This window comes from Leucopleurus acutus (assembly GCF_964270905.1).
Source record: "Leucopleurus acutus genome assembly, chromosome: 2".
Classification (NCBI taxonomy): Eukaryota; Metazoa; Chordata; class Mammalia; order Artiodactyla; family Delphinidae; genus Leucopleurus; species Leucopleurus acutus.
Window position 1 is genome coordinate 2,918,528 of NC_139143.1, and position 19,815 is coordinate 2,938,342.

Genomic DNA, 19,815 nt, shown 5'->3' on the forward strand with positions numbered 1-19,815 from the left:
AAAGGCTTTAACTCTTGTTCAAGAATCACGAAACTAATAGTAACAATTATGACAAGCGTACCTATTTAAAAAGATTAAAATCAAACTTTTTTACTGGGCCATCCTGATTTGAAAACCTAAAGGATTTTAAAAAATATTTGGGCAAATTATTTTTACCTGTTCTCAGCTGAATCATGTTAGTCTTGCTTTCATCTGACCTGACCTTTCATCTAACCTATGAAATGCATCTGCTCCTCAAACTAAGAAAAGAGGTGAGAAGGCGACACTCTGGTATTGGAATTTTTTTCCTAGTAAATTTCACCAGCATTTAAATGAGACTCGGACCATTCTGCTGACAAAACATCAAAAGATCTTATTGTCAATAGTGTTAAAAGACTAGGAAAATACTGTCACCATGTTATAAGTACAATGTTGTTTTAAATCCTATGTCCTTGGAGAGTTTTAACAGGCAGTGGTCTTTAGAAAAAACTTACCTTCTAGCTTCATTCCAACACTTAGACATTTTTGAAATCGACAGTAAGGACAGCGCTTTCTCTGTGTCTTGTCAATTTGGCAGTTCTGGTTTTCTATACACGTGTACCTTTTATTATTTTGGACTGTTCGCTTAAAAAAGCCCTGTAAGAGAAAATAGTGAGACATATTATTAAGCTAACACCCGTCTCTTCCATTGTTTCATTTTAAGGAAATCACCAGTAAATCTTTTCATTGCACCGTTTGAGCCCTTATGTGGTTCTGTGGTTTGTTTTACATTTTAACAAGATCAACCCTCCCAAACCACGCTATGGTAGAGACTTTCCTGGCATCCAAGTTGTATTTCAAGAATCGCATCAAATCTTGGGGACCTTTAGCTCCACACCATCTTATCTCAACATTCAGGGGAAAATACATACATATGAGCCAGTAATTTTTTGAAGAAAATCTGTTTTCCTATTAACCCTCATATTCCAGATAAGGCACTTATGGAGAGAGCGGCATTGTTTTTAAGTAGCCTGATACAATTTCAGTGGCAAACTACTGTATAATAGCAATGGAAAAATGGAATAGCAAAACACCTCAGATTTTTTACAAATGTCGGCACTAGATAGTTAAAAGCAAAAGGATTTAGAGAAGAAAATGGGAAAATGTTCATAATTCCACTGGAATACATTCAAGTTGGGGAACTGTGTAAAGAAAAAGGTGAAACTCATGAAGGAAAAAAGCATATATAGCAGAGAGCTGAATTTTAGCAGAGTGTATGCCTTCCTTATATTTCACCCACAAGAATTAATCAAAAATAAAATCTGTAGCTTTGTAACATAATAACAGCTTGGATGGTATATTCTGTTTGTCCTACTAGCCACAAAGTGAAACCATCTTACTTTGTTATAAGGAAAGAAGGGATTTTCTTGGCAGTGGTTTAAGTAATTGTACGGAGTTTTCTACTTTTAAAAATGTTGAAAAATAGGGGGTATCAAATTTACTGGGAATATATAAAAAAGGTCTGAGATAAATCCTTAACGTACAGTTGACATTGTTAGTAATAATACAGTACATCTTACATATTAAAATGTCTTGCATTTAAATAGGTCATATAATATATTTATGAAAACTACTCTTATTATAAACTTAAGATCTGGTTTCTAATTCTTTATGATATAGATTTCAAAAAAATCTTAAAGGTTATTTTTGGAATAAATCAGGATGAAATCATGCAGTTGGGAATTTAGACTTTTGTATGTCTGTGGGTAAAAAATGTTTGGATGTGTAGCACAGAACACCCTGAAGTTAAAATGTATTGGGGAAATACTTTGTCATGTTCGCTCTCAAGAACAATGATGCTTTAAATATATATAAGTCAAGCAAAATCAATACTTTGGACCGTTAGAAATAGAAGTCTTTCTACAGCTCTATCACCTTCCTACCATAAACTATTTTAAAGCCATGAGACTGGCAAAGTTTTCTAAACAGCATAAATCTCTTTGCCTTTTGAATTAAATTGGACACATACTGCTAAGAATCATCTCACTAAGACTCACTCATTCCCTCTCTCATTTTTAATTGGGTCCAAAAAAGACAGCCTATATTTAGCTTTAAGAAGTAATCCAATGGTTTATTTTGGATTTGAGCATTATATTTCTCAGATAGCAACGTAGAAGGCAAACCTTGCAGCTTTCACAGGTGAGGAGCCCATAATGGTACCCAGACACTTTATCTCCACAAACGGGACAGAGTTCCTCAAGATCTTCATCATAGGAGTAATTCACCATTTTAAACTGAGACACTGAAACGAGAAATGCATGCACACATCCAATTAATTTACTAGGTAGGTTTTAATCCTGCAATAAAAACCATTTTGGTGACTGGCGGGCAAACATCACCAGGTAAAATAGAAAATAAAAATGTTTTACCCAGATGTATTGCAGAGAGCTATTTTCATACAGTGGAAGTAAAACATCTTTTGGCATGCGCTTTGCATTATTTTAATTTAAAAATAATTCTAATATCTTGCGTTAAAAATTCTTAAGCTGACCACTGTTGAACACGAGTCCCCCTAACTCTGCAAAGCAACAGATCAGAATAGAAACACGAATTGCATAAAGTAACAACTTCGAATTTCTTTTAAACCTTCTTGAGGTTAAGTTCCAAAATGTCACCTTTGCCTAAGGGAAAGAAAGGAGCACACGGCATTATCCTCCCACTGGAATGAGTTTGCTTAAAGTCCACCGAACTATAAGGGTGTTTAGGGAAAGCAACACCAATATGCAAACACTTGGCGGGGGAACGGATGCCCCAGAAACCTTCTCAGCAGCCCCATTTTAACCACAGCCTGCTGCTCCCAGCGTTCAGATCTGTTAGATTAATCCAAACATTCAGTTACGTAGTGATAGGGCTTTCCCCTCCACACTTTTCAAAAATCTCCTGTAAAAATAAAAAGGCAAAAGGCAGGACGCCCGGACCAAAAAAAAAAGAAAGGAAGAAGAAAAAGAAGGAAGGGAAAAGATACACACGAGGGTTTGGTTTCGTCGCAAAGTACTGAAGTCATTTAATGAACTTCACATGTTTCCGATCATCACCGCAAAATATAAACACCTCGAGTTTGCCCTGTTAAACAGAAATCAGGCCGCGGCTCTGAGCGGCTCCCTGCAGGGATCGGGTAACCCGGCCTTCCTTCCGACGCAGCACCGCGAAGGCGTCTTCACAGCTCCAAGATGGATAAACTGCTTTGCGGAGGCAGTGGCCAGGAGACCCCAGATAATACCTGATCCGGTCCCTCCCGGAGACTCGGTCCTCGCCGATCGAGCCTCGCAGCGCGCGCCGCAGGGGACGGATGGCGAGGGCAGGTCCGCGCAGCCCGGCCGCCGCCCGCAGCCTCCAGGCACCTCCAGTGAAACCCCGGGCGCATTCGCCTCTCGCCCCTTGCTCAACTTTCGGCTACACACAGGCGCACAAACGCCCCAGTCAAGTTTGTTTTAAGTTAATCAGTGGCATTTGCAGGGGGCGGGGCGGGGCGGGAGGGGGTGGATGGGGAACCGAGGGCCGGGCAGAAGCTTCCTCTGATTTGTTTACCAAATAGGAAAGGGAGAAATAGCCCCCAGCCCACCCCCAAAGTACTCGGCCGCTCTATCACCATAGTGGCCTCCTTGCCAATGATTCCTGATTTTTTTTTTCTCTTTAAAATAAAGTTCTATTTTCTTTACGGATCCTAGGGGCCTCCGGAAAGGGCCGTCGGGGTGAGGGTCCTTGCAGCGCTTCTCGGCTGAGCCGCGACCGGCAGAGTGGGGCCGGTTCTCTCCCAGGGACTCAGAGCCCTGGGCTGGGGCATAAACCTAGGTGAGTTAGCCAGAGTTTGGGCGGGTGGGGGCGGGGGGGCTGTCCCGGGAAGAGATGTTCAAGCCGAGGCAGACGTGTGGGCTCCGAGAAACAGAAATAAAGAGAAGCAGAGCGCAGTCCTTCCGGCGGTGCCCTGAGAGGGCCGCGCTCGCGTTTGGGGAACCTGGGGGTTTGGCCGAGGCTGAGAGTTCCAGAAGTTTGTTAATAGCCCCATCCCTCCTAAAGCTCGTGACTATTGTCTTGAGGCACGTTTTAGGGACGGAAAAAGGTGTGCTTTACCAAGGGTGTTCTCTTCTCCCTCCCCCTTTCCCCAACGAAGTAAACTTTAACTTCGCCTCTGAGAGGCTCGGAGAGGCAACCGTTTCCAGGGGACCCGGTGCGCGCCTCAGGGATCCGACACCCAAAAGATCGGGGCTGGGGGTGGGACCCTCTTGGAAAATTCAAAGGCAGAGGCCGTGTGGGGAGACCGACGTTGCGGTGCGAGACCGGGGCACCTTTCAGAGGCGCCCAGGTGCTGTTAACCCAAGATAGCGTTTGGAGCACGGAGTGCATCCGAGCAAATAAGTCCCGGTCTTGAGAAAGTAGAAGGAGCGGTGAGGCCTTGGACAGCGAAGGCCTCAGAAGCACGCGGACAAGTTCCCCGAACTGTCCCGGGACCCGGTAGCGGGTCCTCTTTCTGCCCCCCGGCCCCCCGCCCCGCGGGTCGGACGGCGGTGCGTCCCCGGCCGAGACCAAAGCGAGCCCGGTCCTGGGGTGCCTGTCCGCCGGGGCTCCCCTCCGGCGGCAGGCCGCGTGGCCTGGATGGAGGAAGCCTCGCCCGGGCGCTGCCCACCCGCTTTCGACCCCGGGGCTGAGCCAGCGGCCGGAGGCTTCCCGGAGCCCTAGGCACCAGGGAAAGCCAGCTTTCTGCTCTGGGGCAGTAGGTCGGGTCGAGAACGCCCCTCTCGAATTCTACAAAGAAAATACTGCAATGGCATCTCCCTCCCACCTGCCCCCAAACCCTGATTCTTGCCTCCCCGGCTTCCTGTTCCAGCTTCTCCCTCCGCTGCTTTTCCCGAGTCACCCAGAAACGCGCGCGGTAAGGAGAAGCAGAAACTTCCCCTTGACCCAAAAATCTCGCCGGCCCCAAGGACGCCCAAAGGATAGTCCTTCGCGGAAGCTGGCGGCGGAGGGTCTCGGAGGCAGCTCCCCGGCGCCGCTTCCCCCGACCCCCCTTCGCGGAATCCCAGGTGCCAGAGGGAAAGCCTCTTTGGGCCAACCGGGTCCCCTCGGCAGCCAACCTACAAGTTGGACTCTAGGGCCTTGGGCCCAGGGGACGTCCACGGCCCTCCCTGGAGGCTGAGCGAGACCCCAGGATCCGCGACTGGTATCCGACCCCACCAGCAGGACGCACGCCTTCCCGCCGCCCCGTCTTCTCAAAGCAGCGGGGCGACCTCAGGCCCCGGGCCCAGCGCCGCCTCTCCCGCACAGCCGCGTGCACCAGCCCTGAACTCTGCTCTCAACGCCTCCCCGGCCCTTTCAAGTTCGTTCAAGGGGATGGCAGGAAGCGTTCCGGGATCACAGGCCCGCCGGCCCGCACATCCTGCGCGCTGGCAGGGGCGAGGATGGAAGGGCACCGGTGACTTTTCCTAGCATTGTTCCCTCCCCGGCCCCGAGCAACTGCGATAAACTTCTGAAGGGCTCAATACGGCCAGATCTAGAGTCACTTATTTTGGAATGCGGCGAAAATACAGCCTACGGGATTTGCTTTTTTTTTTTTTTTTTTTTTTTTTTTTTTTTTTTTTTTTGCTGTTGTTATTAGCAATCAAAAGCTGGGAAATGAAAAAGGACTTCCAGTTTCCCAGGTCTCAGACAGAAGAGCTTGAGGCTAAACCGCCGCCCCCGCCCAACACTCACTCCGCAGCGCCCGACCAGAGGACGGGCTGGGAATAACTGGTTCTCTCCAGTTCTGCCTGCAGTTTTATGAAGTTGTTCAAATACGAGCCGGCTCCCTGGGTGCGCCTGGGCTGTGGGGCGCCCATGCGTCCTAACACCGCTAAGCCCGCTCTCCCCGAGGCTCCATCTCTCCCTGCAGTTGACTTTCCCAGGCAGTGTTCTTCCACCGCTGAAGAGCACTGGTTCAAGTTCCCGCCGATTCCAACGACTGGGAACCTGCTCGGGTTTCCCGCGAGACATTCCGTTCCTTAGAATGATCTTTAGAATAATAAGATCTTTGGCCTGAAGCTGACCCGCTCTTGTAGCCAGAGCTCGAAGCCTCTCTTTTCTTAATTAGAAGTGGCCAATTAGGCATTGCTTGGAAAATCCCCGCCCCGCATTGTTCAACAGCCATAAACTTTTATGCCTGCCCCTGGGGAAGGGGCCCGACGCCCGCGCGCAGCCCCGCAGCCCCGCAGCCCCGCAGCCCCGCGGCGACCAGCGCTCGGCGGCCACACAAGCGCCCGCGCGGGGCAGGCGGCTGCAGCCCGCGGGGCGAGCCCGGGGCGCTGGAGCCGCGGGAGCCAAGCGCCGCGAGCGCCTCCTTACCTTGCATGTTTTCCGGCATCTGCCCCTGTTCCCCATGCGACCGAGCCAGTCCCAGAGCTTCCGTCTCCACTTTGGGCAGCATGACAAGGCGGCCGCGGGCGGGGTAGAGGGTCCGTGCCGGTCCGGAAGCCCCGCACCTGGACGCCGGCAGCACAGCTTCAACTCCACCGGGAAGAAGGAGGGGGCGACCGGGTGGCTGCTTCCTCGCCCGCCGTCAGGAGCGCGCCTCCGCCGCTTCCGGGGCTGCCGTCAGGACCCCCGAGCCCCGTCCAGGCTCGCGGTTCCCGAGCCGCCCCGGAACCGCGAGGAGGAGGCAGCGGGCTGCAGGCTTAGACCGCGTCCGGGCGCCCCGGTCCGGCTCGGCAAGGGCGCAGCTGCCCGGGGCGCGAACGCGCGTACGGCCGAGCTCCGGGCGCGCAGCGGAGGCGGCGGCCGACCTGCTGCCGCCGCGGCGGTGCCGCTGCTCCCGGACGGCTCGGCTCTGGCAACCCGCACCCCGCCCTCCGCCGCCCAGCGCTCGGGATCCGCAGGGTCTCTCGCGCGCGCTTTCTCTGGCCTCACTCTCCTCTCCCTCCTCGCCTTTCCTCTCCTCTCCGCCCCTTCCCCGTCTCTGCTTCCCTCCCGCTCGCTGTCAGGCTTGGAGTTAGGAAGTTCCAGCCTCCCTCTGTCGCTTCGTCTACTCCTCTCCAGCCCGGGGAGGCGAGGCTGGGAAGGACAAGGGGAGGAAGAGGAGAAGGGAGGCGAGTAGGGCTGGGTAGGGGCAAGAGGGGATGAGGGGTGATGACAGTGAATGGGGACGCGGGCTCCGGACTCGGGTCGGACACCAGGCGCCAGCCAATGAGGACGAGGCGCAGGCTCCAGTCCCCTCGCCTGCCCCAACCTCTTCACCCCGCCTCGCCCCCTCCTACCCCACCCAGGCCCGGGGCGGGGGATGCGCACGCTGCGGGTCTTAACAGCGGGTGAGAGGCGACCTCTGTCTGAGCGCGGCGGCCAAGGAGAAGCTCGGGCGGAGATGTCCGCGCGCAGAGGGGAAGCCAGAGGGACGCGAGTGGGAGTTGGGGGTGAGGGGGCGCCCCCCGTGTGCGCCGGGTGAGGGGCTGCAGGAGGAGTTAAACACATTTAAACAACCCAGAAATGAAAAGAAGAGCTGGCCTGCTCTCGAGGGTCTCCCGGCCTCGTTCCCCTCGGCACTCAGTCCGCGGGCCCCCGGGAGTGGCGGAGCGTCACGGTTCACCTGCTTACCGAGGGGGCAGCCGTGTCGCCGGGAATCTGAACGGCTATCCCCGTTTCCCCATTCTTCCCCAGTTCCTCCTCTCGCTTATAAACACCACCCCGCCTCCTCGAGCCCAAGATTATCTTGGCGACAGACTTCCTAAATTTTGGTGAACTGGGTTTCCATATAGAATGCAAAGCGCAGCCTGGGCTTTCTTTTTCATTTTGCTGCCTCTTGGGTGGGACGATCCACATCCCAGAGGCCCCGCACTTTAAAAAAAGTTTTAAAGAACCATCTGTTAGGCAAGCTATTCCTCCACCCGCCCAGCCCCATCTTCAAAGTTTTCAGATCTCATCCCAACAAGATGAAAACATTTTTTTTTTTTCCAGCCTCCTGACTGCATGTGAAATGCCTCATATTCAGTGTCTGCTGTGAGACCGGGTAAAGATCAGAGTCCATCCACAAGGGGGTGAATTTGAATCTCAAAGGCTCTGAATTTATTCTACTTGAATGGTATAGAGATCACACAGTCAAACTGGCCAGTCCAGTATTTGATGACTTGAAAAATACTCCAATCACTGCCACGCATAATCTACACTTTTATATGAAATGGGTCGTTCATCGCCTCCCCGTGCCTGGCGATTCAGATACTCTTGCCTCTCGGAACTGATTCGTCATTTTTGCTGTTTAACATGCAGTATGCGGAATTTAAGTTATTTAAATCTCAGTTTTAGTAGCATCTGCAGGTTTCATGAAAATGTTTAAACTTGGTGGGAGGGCTGCCCATTAGTTTGTAGAGGGGAGCGGGCTGAAACTAGTGACCCTTAAGATGCTCAGATTTTGGTGACAGTCCGTCCATTTGCAGGATTTCCTATAGTTATTTGAAGTATCACTGTGAATTAAATTCAGAAAGGGGATAAAGTCTCGGGGCTCAAATCAGTGCTCGCTGCACTTTCCTTATAGATGCAGGTGAACTTCGAGCATCAGTTTATTACGAAGCCTTAATTTAAGAGCACCCTCATCCCCCAGCAACCAAACAGCATATGGGGGTACTTTGCAACGCCTTCCCAACACCAGGCTGGAGCTCTGTGGGAGGGAAGGCCCTCTGGTCGCTGGGACGGGAGGACGAGGTTAGGAGAGCTGAAAGAAGTAGACAGAGGGTCTGACAGCACCAGGGACTTGCAGTGTGGCCTGAATCTTTGCCGGGGACTTGGGGCTGAGCCTGACCTGGCTGGAGGCAAACTTTGTGATCGTGTTCAGGGCCCAGCCTCAGCCCCAGAAGGGGCCTGTTTAGGCCACACCTGACACCTCTTCCGTCTAGGCCAGCCTGCCCTCCCATCACACCCCCAGAGACCTGGAGTGACGGTGACAAAGGGCCAGCTGGTATCCATTTGTCTCCTCACAAAAGCGCGCGGCGATGGCGGGAGAATAGGGGCTGGGGTCAAGGTTTTAAGAGAATCCACAGTTGAAGCTCTAGTCCAGGCTGACGGCTCTGCTTAGTCAGCTGCGAGCCCAACGGGCACCGAAAGCGCAGGAGGTCTCAAGCCGAGAGAAAACTTCCCTTTCTGAGAACCAAAGGAACCCCGAGCCCCCAGTGCTCCGGGCCTCCAGCTCCAGAAACGGAGGAGCTCCCGAGGGCCCCAGACCTTTCCAGGTCCCCTCGGAGGACGTCGAAACCCCGTCTTCGGTGGACAGGGCGGGAAATCTCCCGCGGGAGAGACCCGAGAGTACAGTCACCTTTACCCCGGGCGCTCTGCTTGGGGTTTAAGGGAGCAGACGCAGAGGCAAGGGGGGCAGGGGGGGCTTCCGACCTCGCGCTCCTTCCCGCCCTCCAAGTGCACCCTTCCCCCATCCTCCCCCCTAGCACTTACTCTGGTCCTTTGCCCCTTCAATTCCGCTGGGCTGGGGGTCCCCACTGGAGCCCAAGACCCGTTTGCCCCGTGACCTGGGGTCGGCCTGGGCGTCTCCCAGAGCACCCTGGCGTAAGGAGCGCTGGGGGAGGAGGTGCCCGAGCCCGCCCGCGGTGCCGGGTCGGTTACCTGGGGATGGTTCCAGGTGGCAGAGGCCTCCGCGCGAGGCGGGAGGGCGAAGCGGACGCCAGGAGGGGAGGCACCTGAGATGAGGATGGGGGACTGGGCCTGTGTGGTCTAAACGTCTCGGCTCGCAGTGGTCTGCATTCTCGGAGAGATACACCCACTGCCTTGGAATGAGAAAGCCCCGGCAGGCGGGCCGACGCCTCCCACCCTCCTCCGGGGAAGTCTCACCGACTGCCTCTTAGTGGGAGCGCACTTAGGAATCCACCCCGGCTGCGGGGCATTTAACCAACCGGTGGGGACGCGAGGCCGGGCGAGACCGCTCCGGCTTTAGCCGCCCCGCGCGTTCTGAACTCGCTCCCCCGCTCCCCTGCCAACTCCTGGCAAACTTCGCTCCCCTTTCCCCCCGCTTCCCCCGCGCCTCCACCTCCTTTCCTACGGGGCTGGTCTCCAGGCTCGTCCTTCCCGATTCTGACTGTGTCTTCGAGCGTTGATTGACGGTTGCAATTACAAAGGATGATGCCTCGGGGAGGCTCCCGCAGCCTTGATGAGCCCGAGAAGCGCAGTCCCGGCATATTTTATCCAGACTCAGCGCCACGGGGCCGTGCGCCCCGTCCACCCGCGGGCAGGAGCGGAGGGGGGTCTCGCGCTCCCCGCCCGCGAGGATGCGACTGCCTTGCTCTCCCGCCGCCGCCTTCCCGTGGCTCCGCGCCGCGTTCCCGAGCGCGCGTCGGGCACAGCCTGCCCCTGACCTGACCTGAGAAGTGTCGGGCGGCCCCGCGCGCTTCCCGCGTGCAGTCTGCAAAGGCGTAAGAGGTCATGATTTTCAGGACTGGTTCAAGTTTCCTGGGCTCGGCAGACACGTGTCCCCGGAAGAACAGCGTGGAAGACCTACGTCTCCCGCCCGCCTGGGTGGGAGAAGCCTGCCACGACCCAGCACGACCCGCCCAACCCCGCACGAAACTTGCAAATCTACATCCTTGGAAACAATGTCTAACACCTCCTCCATTCCTACTTTTTGGTGCTTTCGAGAAACCAGAATACTTTTCTCGTAGCACGTGCCTACTCTTTAGCCGCAGGAGAAACCTAGATTTTTTTTTTTTCTTTTCCCCTCCGAAAGTCTCCACAACCAGGCCGGGATAGCCCGAGGGGAAAGAGAAACAAGTTTATCGGTCTACTGAAGCTCGGGTTCTGCCTAAGTTCTCCGCCCCTCCCACTCGAAAAGCCCATCAGAAGCCACTTTTGCTTTCCTCTGAAAATTAAGTTCAGCTAGAACTCCAGAGTTCCGCTGCTGAGCTGGAGCCGGGAAGGGGGGTGGTGCTGGGCTACCCACCGCCCCGCTTCTAGGCGCTCCACCCCCGCGTTCGAAGCACTTTTTTATTTTTTTAAAGAGAGGTTAAATTTTAGTGCAGACATATAAATTAACAAAGAGCATCGAATTGGCCGAAGCTTTCAGAGAATAAACTGGAATAGGTGAGAAGTCTTGTCATGTTAAAAAAAAAAAAATCCCTTTCTGCTGCCCGAGTAAACAGCCTGTAGTCCAGGAGGAAAAACTGCGGCCAGTCTAGCTAGATCTTCTACCCCTAGAAAGACTGCCTGGTAGGGGGTGGCCAGCCAATGGCGACTGACTCACAGTCACTATGGGAGTATCTTAGTATATCAGGGCCCCCTCTTTACCAGCGAGGAAAACGCAAGGTGCCGCATTTATCTGGGTAATCAAGACTCCTCCACCCTCTCCAAACAAACTCGCATCCTTTCCCTGAAGGACAGGTGAGGTTTTTGGAGACTTTGGCCTGTATTATGGGAATCTACAGCTCTTGGTAATAAGGCTTCCCAGTAGAAGTTTTTAGACTTCATTTTCTTTGGGGCAGGTTGCCCCTGCCCAGGGGTCTAGGCGCGTCCCACCTTGGTCGAGCCGGTGCTCTTCGAGGTGAATGGGGAGATCCGGTCTGGAGAAAGGAGCCGGCTGGGAAATAACCTTGGGTAGGTGGTCCAATCTAATCTAGCTCTTCCTCTCTGTAATTGAAATGGAGATGTGAGTCAGCTCCAGCTCAACACTGGAGAGTCCACTCTCGGAACCATCCCTGTCCATTCTCGGGACAAACCAGAACACTGAGTGACGTTCTCGAGGACGACGCTGGCGCCTGCAGGCCCCCAAGCGCTGGGTGAAACCTGCTGAACGCTCACACGGCGACTCCACCCCCCATGGTCCCTCCCGCGCCTCAACCTGGACCGGGAACTCAGATCTGAGCACTAGGTGATTCTAGGCCGACATCCCATTGAATCTGGCCAGACTGGAAGCTTCATGAGGGAAAGAACGACGTGCCGCTTAGCTTCCGAATGGGGCCCCGGCTGTGGCCGCGCGGGGTTGGACATCGGGAGCCTCCGGCCTTAGGGAAGCCCCCGCGCAGGGTGTTCTGGTTCTTAAGATCCAAGAGTGCCGGACCCGCAGAACTGCGGCCGTCGAGCAATTCAGGTCCCTCTTGGACAATAGAGAAAGAGTGGGTTTGGAAAGGCGGCACTCGGGGTGGTCTCGTCCCCCTGGGACTTGCCGCGCGGGCGTAGGGAGAGTGTTAGGGGCCCCGAGATGCCGCGGATGGCGCTTTTCGGAGGGTGTCGGCTCCTTTTCCGACTTGCAGACAACTTTCGTGGTTAAGAGATGGTGGCCAGCGTGCGCCGAGCCTTGGGGAAGAATTCTTTCGCTTTCCCCCAGGGTTTCTCGTCTGGACACAGTGGGGCCTCGCTTCGGGGACCTGGTGGCGGGTTCCGAGCAGCTTTCTTTCCAATCCTATAGACACCGCTGGAGGCGGCGGAGCTTTGGGGCCCTGAGGCTACGGACGTCCAGAGCCAAGGCTCAGCAGCATTAACTGTGGAAAACGTTAGCGCCGGGCGTGGGACCAGCATCTCCCAGCAGGAGACACACCCGGCTTTGTCAAAAGTGCTTAAAAAGGGCGGGGGAGAAGGTGCTTAAACTATCTCTTTCCCTATGCCCTCCCCCCAGGAGACCTTTGCTCGTTTCTTAGGAGTAAAAAGTCCTCTCTAAACTCACTCATTTGGGGTGATTTCCCTGCCGTCCTCATATCACTGACTCTATAACAAGTGGATGCTGTGAATTTCCTCTCAATTTCCTTTTCATCCACTCAGGAGCCTCGCGAGTTGCTACCATAAGCCACAGAACTGCAAGCTCAACGTCAAACTCCAGAGATCCTTTCAGGAAATTCCAGAGTCAGAGACCAGAAGTGCCTCCCTGCCCCCACCCCCACCCCCGCCCCCCATCTCTGCTCAGCTCTCAGGGCTCCAGATGGTTCCACCCCACCCATATGCCACGCCCCAGCCCACCCTTCCAAATTCTTCGGGGTTTCCACTGCGGATTGAAGAGGGAGATAAAGAGCATTTGACAAATGTCTTACTTAAGTCCAAAATGCCTTTCGGAAGAAAGTCTGAGTAGACAAACATTGTTTGTAATCATAATTGCTTTATATCAACAAGATACTACCTTGAGGAAAAAGCATGGATTTCAGAGTCACATCCATGATTTCCGTTTACAGCCCCACTCTCTGACAAACTGAGTGCCCTTGGGTAAATCACTTGACCTTTCTGAGTCCAGTTTTTTCTTCATCAGTAAAGTAAGGCTAACAAAGAAAACTTTTTTTAAACAAAATAAACTTTATACACAGGTGATCGTGTCAGAAGAGCAGCCCACCGCGCTGTTATTCATATCAGTTCTTTTATCTTTTTCTCTTTCTCCCTAATTTCCCCCAAACCATCCTCTGTAAGGAAAACAACTAGGAAGGGAATCGCTTGCCATTCTAAGGACCATTAAAAATGGATCCTTCCAGTGGGAGGTTCTTGCCAACGCCACCATCTTGCAGTGTTTGACACAGTCCTTAGGACTCAATCACATTACCCGCAGACATTCAGCTTATTTGAGGTTTAAAAGTAAAATGTATCTTTTCTTACTTGTCAGCCACACAAAAACACACAGGCAGCCTTTATTGATCGGTCTGGTCAATTTCAGTCCACATGTTTCCCCAGGCTCAATCTCTCATACACCGGTCACATTTCAGCTCTTCCCCAGGCCCTTCCCAGACACAATGGCCCCCCCAAACTCCTGAAGTTCCTTGAAGCCGAGTGGGTTTCTCAGAGAAGTTGTTCCAGCAGGGTGAAGAGTGAAGACATACCCTCAAATAAGTAGCTTTATCCTGAGGTAGGTTCTGGACTTGGGGAGTAAGACATCTGACTCTTGCCCTGCATAAGGCATCCCTGGAGGTGTTTGGGGAGGTTGGAAAACTGGCGGGAGACTGTCCCAGAGCCCCTCCCTCTCTAGCTCAGCTCAAGTTCAAGGCTGAATCCAAGATAACCCTAGACATTGTGTCTGCATGGCGGGGTCAAGTAAAGAAAAAAAGCATTCCCAAGCCTCTGTTCTGGCTTCATCCATACACCTCTCTTGGTTTATTAAAAGAGGCATTAAAGAAATTCTTTAAGTCCCATCACAATTGAGGATCCAGGCCAGCAAAGAGAATCTGAGATGCATTGTTTCGGAAGTAGGCAGGACCCCGGAAGGAGACAAGGCTCCGAGGCTCAGCTTCCTGGAGGGAACTGGCTGCCTAAGCCCAGCAGCAAGAATCAGACCATGGGCTTGGGTAACTGGTATTCTAAACAGCACTGCAAATAAAGCTGGCTAGAGGTTATGGTGACGTAACAGGCTTTCTCACTTTCCACTGTGTGACGTTGACTTCCAGAGATCTTAAGGGCACAGAGCTTACTGGAGGTTATCACTGGAATCAAATCAGACTCCGAGAGTGCTAAGGGGACCAGATAGCAACGTTTATATCACGGTCTCAAGACAGCATTTGCACTGTGTATTACGTACCCCGAACCGCACAGACAGAACCTCCTGTGGTCAGGATGCAACATTATATGGACTGTATAATATTCTTCAAAAATGCACTTAATTCGAAGAATGACATACATTTAATACAAATCAAACATAACGTTGAGCACATTGCAAGAGAGTCAATAAATACTCGTGACATGCCATGTTTCCTACCACACAGGTTTGGCTCTTTTGCTGACATAGACAGGTACTTTATTGTCTCTCTCAAAGTAGTACTGCGTATCATTCAGTAAAATCGCCCCATTTGTGAGAAAGAAAAAAGCCTAAGTCAGAAACCGAGAATCTGGACAGCATCCCAGAGCTAGTTAACTTTAGGGGAACGATCTGGTTGTAACCCAAGTCTCCTGCTCTTACACCGCACAGATTATCTTGCAGGTAGGCAGAAGGAACAATGGCATCTTATTTTCACTTTTCTATATGAGCACGGACGTCTATATGCAATTTTCATGGAACCACTGGTGTGCATAAAAGAAAAATGTCATGCCATGTCTCTAGGACCCATAGAGACAGCTTTTTAGATAAACAGAGGCACATTTCCCAGAAAAACACAAATGAGCTGATGTAGAATTCAAACCCTGACTGAGCTGTACGTACACTGGGCTTAGTTTTGGGAACCTTTCCCCACTCCATCCCAACGTGCAACTTGCCATCAAAGCCACCGGGACCTCAGACCCTCTGAGCTGCACCCGTGGGTTCTCCTCACTGGGCCTGCCCGGGGCGGTCAGACCCCCATCCAAGAGGCAACTGGCTTTCAGGGACCCACTGGAGGACCTGATGGCTCCACTGTCCCTCCGGGTGACGGTCTAGCCAAGAACCCCGGGAATGGCCCCCAGCACCCCCGGGAGGCTACGCTGTGGAACAGACGGACCCTCAGTGCCAGCAGCCGCCTCCGGGTAACCAAGATGTTCAAAATAGGGACACCTCACAACCAACCGTGGGGCTGCAATACCCGGGGACGGGGGAGAGAGTGTGCCTGGGCCGGGAGGGGGCGGTGGCTGCGAATGAGATCCGGAAAGAGGGGTTTTTTAACCGGAAAATTCACTGTTATTTTGTCACCCTAGGATCTGGCGCCCGGAAGTGCCCGCACAGGTTTCGGGTGTCGGGGGCGGGCTCGCGGAGGCCCTGCGCTTCTCCTTCGGGGCCTTCTTGAGGCTCAGCCTCTAGCGATCCCTCCGGGGCTAGACGGACGCCCAGCCGGCTGCCGGCGCTCCGGACCCGGCGGACCCCAAACTTAAAGGTGGTCCAGCTTCACGCCCGGGACGGACCCGGCGCGTCGCATGAAAAATTCGCTTCTTCCGCGGTAGCCGAGGCAACGCGAAAGTGGCTTCTCCACCATCTCCCCCGCATTCCTTCACCCCGGGTCTGCGCCGCGCCGTGGGGGTCCTCGTGTGTGGTCTCGGGAATGCCCTCGCCCTGAATTCGCATCCACGGCGGGTGAGTCTCCGAGCGCGCCCTCGCCGCGCGCCCCCGCCTCCCCGGCCCGAGCGCGCCTCTCCCCGCGCGCCCCCGCCTCCGCTGCCCGCGCGCGCCCCCGCATCCCCGGCCCGAGCGCGCCCTCGCCGCGCGCCGCCGACGCCAGCAGCGCGGTGGCCCAGCGCGGCCGCTGCCTGCAGGGACCCTTCGCCCATGCGCCCAGGCGGCTGCGCCCCGGGCAAAGATTTGAAATCGCTCTGTGTTCTCTTCCAGCTCCTTCTGTGCCCGTATTTTCTTTTTATCAACAGAGCAATTGCTTCTCTGTTGCACTCTGCCTGCCTTCCCGGTGTTTTCTTTTTCGTAAGTACAGAACATTTTTTTTTGGTAACCATTTCCTCAACTGATATACTTTAGGGTGTAGTTGGCCCATAAAAAAAGCAATCACTGCGTTCGGTGGAGTCAGCTGGTTATCAAGGGAGAGAGAGGAAAAGCCGAAGCCTTGATTCTCCTTCTTGTTCCAGCGGCGCTGGAAGTCAGCGCCGATGACAGGCCTCTGCGAATTACAGGGAAATTCCGGTTCGAAAGTCTAAGAAAGGGCTACAAGAAAGGGCTTAGGTCCTTCAAAAACTAGTGGGAAGGAAGAAGGGCAGGATTTCCAACAGACTAATAATTACAGACCCCTGGGAATTACTTCCCTTTAGTCCTTTACTTTCAGGATTAATTAAAGGTATTCTTGCTGTAACGTTAACGTTTGTGACTCGCCATTATTTTTTAAAAATGAAAATAAACTTTGTTTACTTATTCTGTTTATGAAAAGAAGACATGCTCATTATTTTGCAAAACAGTCACCCTTAACTTCTAATCCTTAACTAATGACGGTATTTTTTTGTTTGTTTTTGGCTCGAAAAACATAAGTTTTCTATGATATCTGCAATGAATGAGACATACTGTGATGTGGCTTGAAACTCCACAGACACGCGAAAGCACTTGTTGAAGTTTGATCAATGGTGACTCCATATGGCTAACTTGTTTCAAGGTGTTCAAATTTTAGTTTATTATTTCTCATTTAAAATTATCAGAAAATATTAGGGATGAAGGTGAGATATTGTGCATTTTGTTTTCTGGCCGTTTTAGGCTAATAGGATGACATGCAAAAACAGGGTATAATGAATACTTGAAGTATTCGTTTGCCTTTTTTGAACTTCAAGAAAGATGTATGTGTGATATATATGTGGACTTATGTGCTTTTAATAAACACAATTGGAAAAGCAGTGACTTATAATAGTAAATCCATCAAGGAGAGTAAATTACATGTATTAGTGTAGTAGCAGGATAATAAATAGATGATAAAAAGAGCAACTCCTACTTACCAATAGGTGTAAGTCCGTGCTTTAGAGATTCTTGTAAATCCCCAGTATCCGAATTAGAAGACATTGTTAATGAAATTATAGGCAGTCCTTTGGCTTAAAGCAGAAATCATTGAGCATAAGAAAAAGTGCAGCTTGTCAAATTTTGTAGCCTTGGGGAGGACACATCAGACTACAGTAACCCTTAGTGAAAGTTAAGAAAAAGCAAAAAACAAAAAAAATCCAAGAATCCAGAAAGTTACAAGCAAGTATTTCCCTGGACTCTGTACTTTTTCCAGCATTAGTGACCTGCTGTAAACAATGTATCCAGTTTCATGATGGTTTCTAATCAGAGGAATGGAAACTTTCGATAGGCTTGGACTAATCACATGACTCTATGCAGGTTGATAAGAGGACCCTGTTATAAAGTGACAGCAAAAGAGATAAGAACTTTCGGCAGATAATGGCAAACAAATGATTAACTCAGAAATGGAGAGGGGCAGTGCAGCTCAGAGAGTGGAAAGTTGTACAACTGAGGGGTCAGAAGATCATACTTAGTGGATAAAACTCCAAACCAGCTTAAATCCACTAACTAAACTTAGGCTTGTGACATACCCCCTTGATGTCATCACCTCTTTGCATAGAGGAGGACAGACGTAGCTCTTCTGACCTCTGTAAATATATTTTAGATGATAACGTTGGCAGACATTCATTCTTTAAGTGATGACTAGGGATATGATTGACACTTTGAAGCACTAGTAGCATTACCGAGCTTGTGCTCATTTATTTATTCATGTTTTGTCAACCAGCTTTTTTATCATGCCTGTTCATTAGCTGAGGAGTTAACCTTAGCTTGTTTGTACATTGGTCAGTTGATTAAAAGGGCAGCCTATCTCTTTACCCCAATAAAGTAAAACTTATACTTTGAGGTTAATGCTGGCAAAATGATGAATGTGTAATACGTTTTCCATAATTTAAAAATTATCATTCTTTCCTTGAATCCATGGAAAAAATCTGGATTACTCCTGACCATGAAAGAACTGTTACTCAAATGACCAAGGGTAGTTTTAGGCTCTTGTGAAATATCCCTGTTGTTCTTTAAAGTAATAAAGTCTGGATTCTTAGAGCAATGTATGCCTTTTCCTATGTTGTGGAACAACAGTTGGTTATTTTCTTGTATGTTTTGATTTTGCTAATGGAGCAAACTTTTTTTTTTTTAATTTTTTATTGGCCTGAGATCCTATTTGGAAAACCCAGAATGTTTATGTATAGCATTTTTTCCCATCAAAATTTTAATTTTTTTGGATTAGGTTTGACTGTGTATAATAGAAAAAGCAGAATGCCAGTGGTTTAAATAAGACATTTATTTATCTCTTGTAAAAGAAATTCAGAGGTAGTGATGGTACAGTGGCCCTACAAGGTTGTCCAGGACCTGGTTCTTTCCGTTTTACTCTCCTCTGTCTCTTGTCCTCATGTTCCAAAATGACTGCTAGAGGTCAGCCATCACTACCAGGAAGCAGTACAGAGGAAGGGAGAAAACACATATTCCTTTTCCAGGACATTTCCTGAAAGTGCCATGTAAACACTTTGCTTACAGCTCACTAGGCAGAAATTTGACACATACCCACACTTAGCTGCAAGGGAGGCTGGGGAGTGAAGTATACAGCTGGGCAAGTGAATGTATATTTCAAACTAACAAGGATTGGGTAATTATAATCATCCATGTCTGTTCTTTGTTGTGTTCTTTAAACAGTCAAGCAATAATGTGGCATAATACCAGAAATGTACATATGTAGATATTAGAAGACCTATGACCCTGAAAAGCAGCTATTCTCTTAAAAATTATAAGGCTCTAAAAGCTTTTTGCTTATGTGAATTATATCTATTAGTATTTATTTTATTCGACACTAAAATTGAGAAAGTAAAAAAATTATTATTTTTAAAATTTTTATTGGAGTATAGTTGATTTACAATGTTGTGTTAGTTTCAGGTGTACAGCAAAATGAATCAGTTATATATATATATATCCATTCTAAAGAAGTATTATTTATAAATATATTAATTTGTAGTTATTAAAGTATATTACTATAAATAACACATTGAAAATTGAAAATAGCTGTTTTCCAAAACAAAATAATCCATAAAAAGTGACATTTTCAGAAGTCTTTTTAATGTCTAGCTTAATAGAAAGCTGGATTCTCACATCTCCTTCTGCATTCAGTCTTTAGTGATATGTTGTTTTGGCTGAAGTATATAAAAAACATGGGACTTCCCTGGTGGCGCAGTGGTTAAGAATCCACCTGCCAATGCAGGGGACACGGGTTTGAGCCCTGGTCGGGGAAGATCCCACATGCCGTGAAGAAACTAAGCCCGTGCGCCACAACTACTGAGCCTGCATTCTAGAGCCCGTGAGCCACAACTACTGAGCCCGTGTGTCACAACTACCGAGCCTGTGCTCTAGAGCCCGTGCTCTGCAACAAGAGAAGCCACCGCAGTGAGAAGCCCGCGCACCGCAACGAAGAGTGGCCCCTGCTCGCCTCAACTAGAGAAAGCCCGCGCGCAACAATGAAGACCCAACAC

At 50.7% G+C, this 19,815-nt stretch overlaps 1 protein-coding gene across 3 annotated transcripts in view; it reads right to left on the reverse strand.

Moving 5' to 3' along the window:
• NR5A2 (nuclear receptor subfamily 5 group A member 2) overlaps positions 1–17,571 on the reverse strand; it is a 128,517-nt gene extending 110,946 nt beyond the window's left edge. Inside the window, exons 1-3 of one of the 3 annotated variants that reach the window (XM_082833062.1) lie at positions 17,260–17,571; positions 2,142–2,260; positions 474–615 (exon numbers count right to left, since the gene is read on the reverse strand). In XM_082833062.1, the coding sequence (XP_082689188.1) occupies positions 474–615; positions 2,142–2,260; positions 17,260–17,323 (325 nt within the window). In that variant the 5' untranslated portion in view covers positions 17,324–17,571. Of the gene's footprint in view, positions 1–473; positions 616–2,141; positions 2,261–3,238; positions 3,439–5,094; positions 5,125–17,259 lie in introns of those variants that run through there. The other 2 variants (XM_082833064.1, XM_082833063.1) reach the window with 2 other exon arrangements.
• Positions 17,572–19,815: the final 2,244 nt, after the last annotated feature.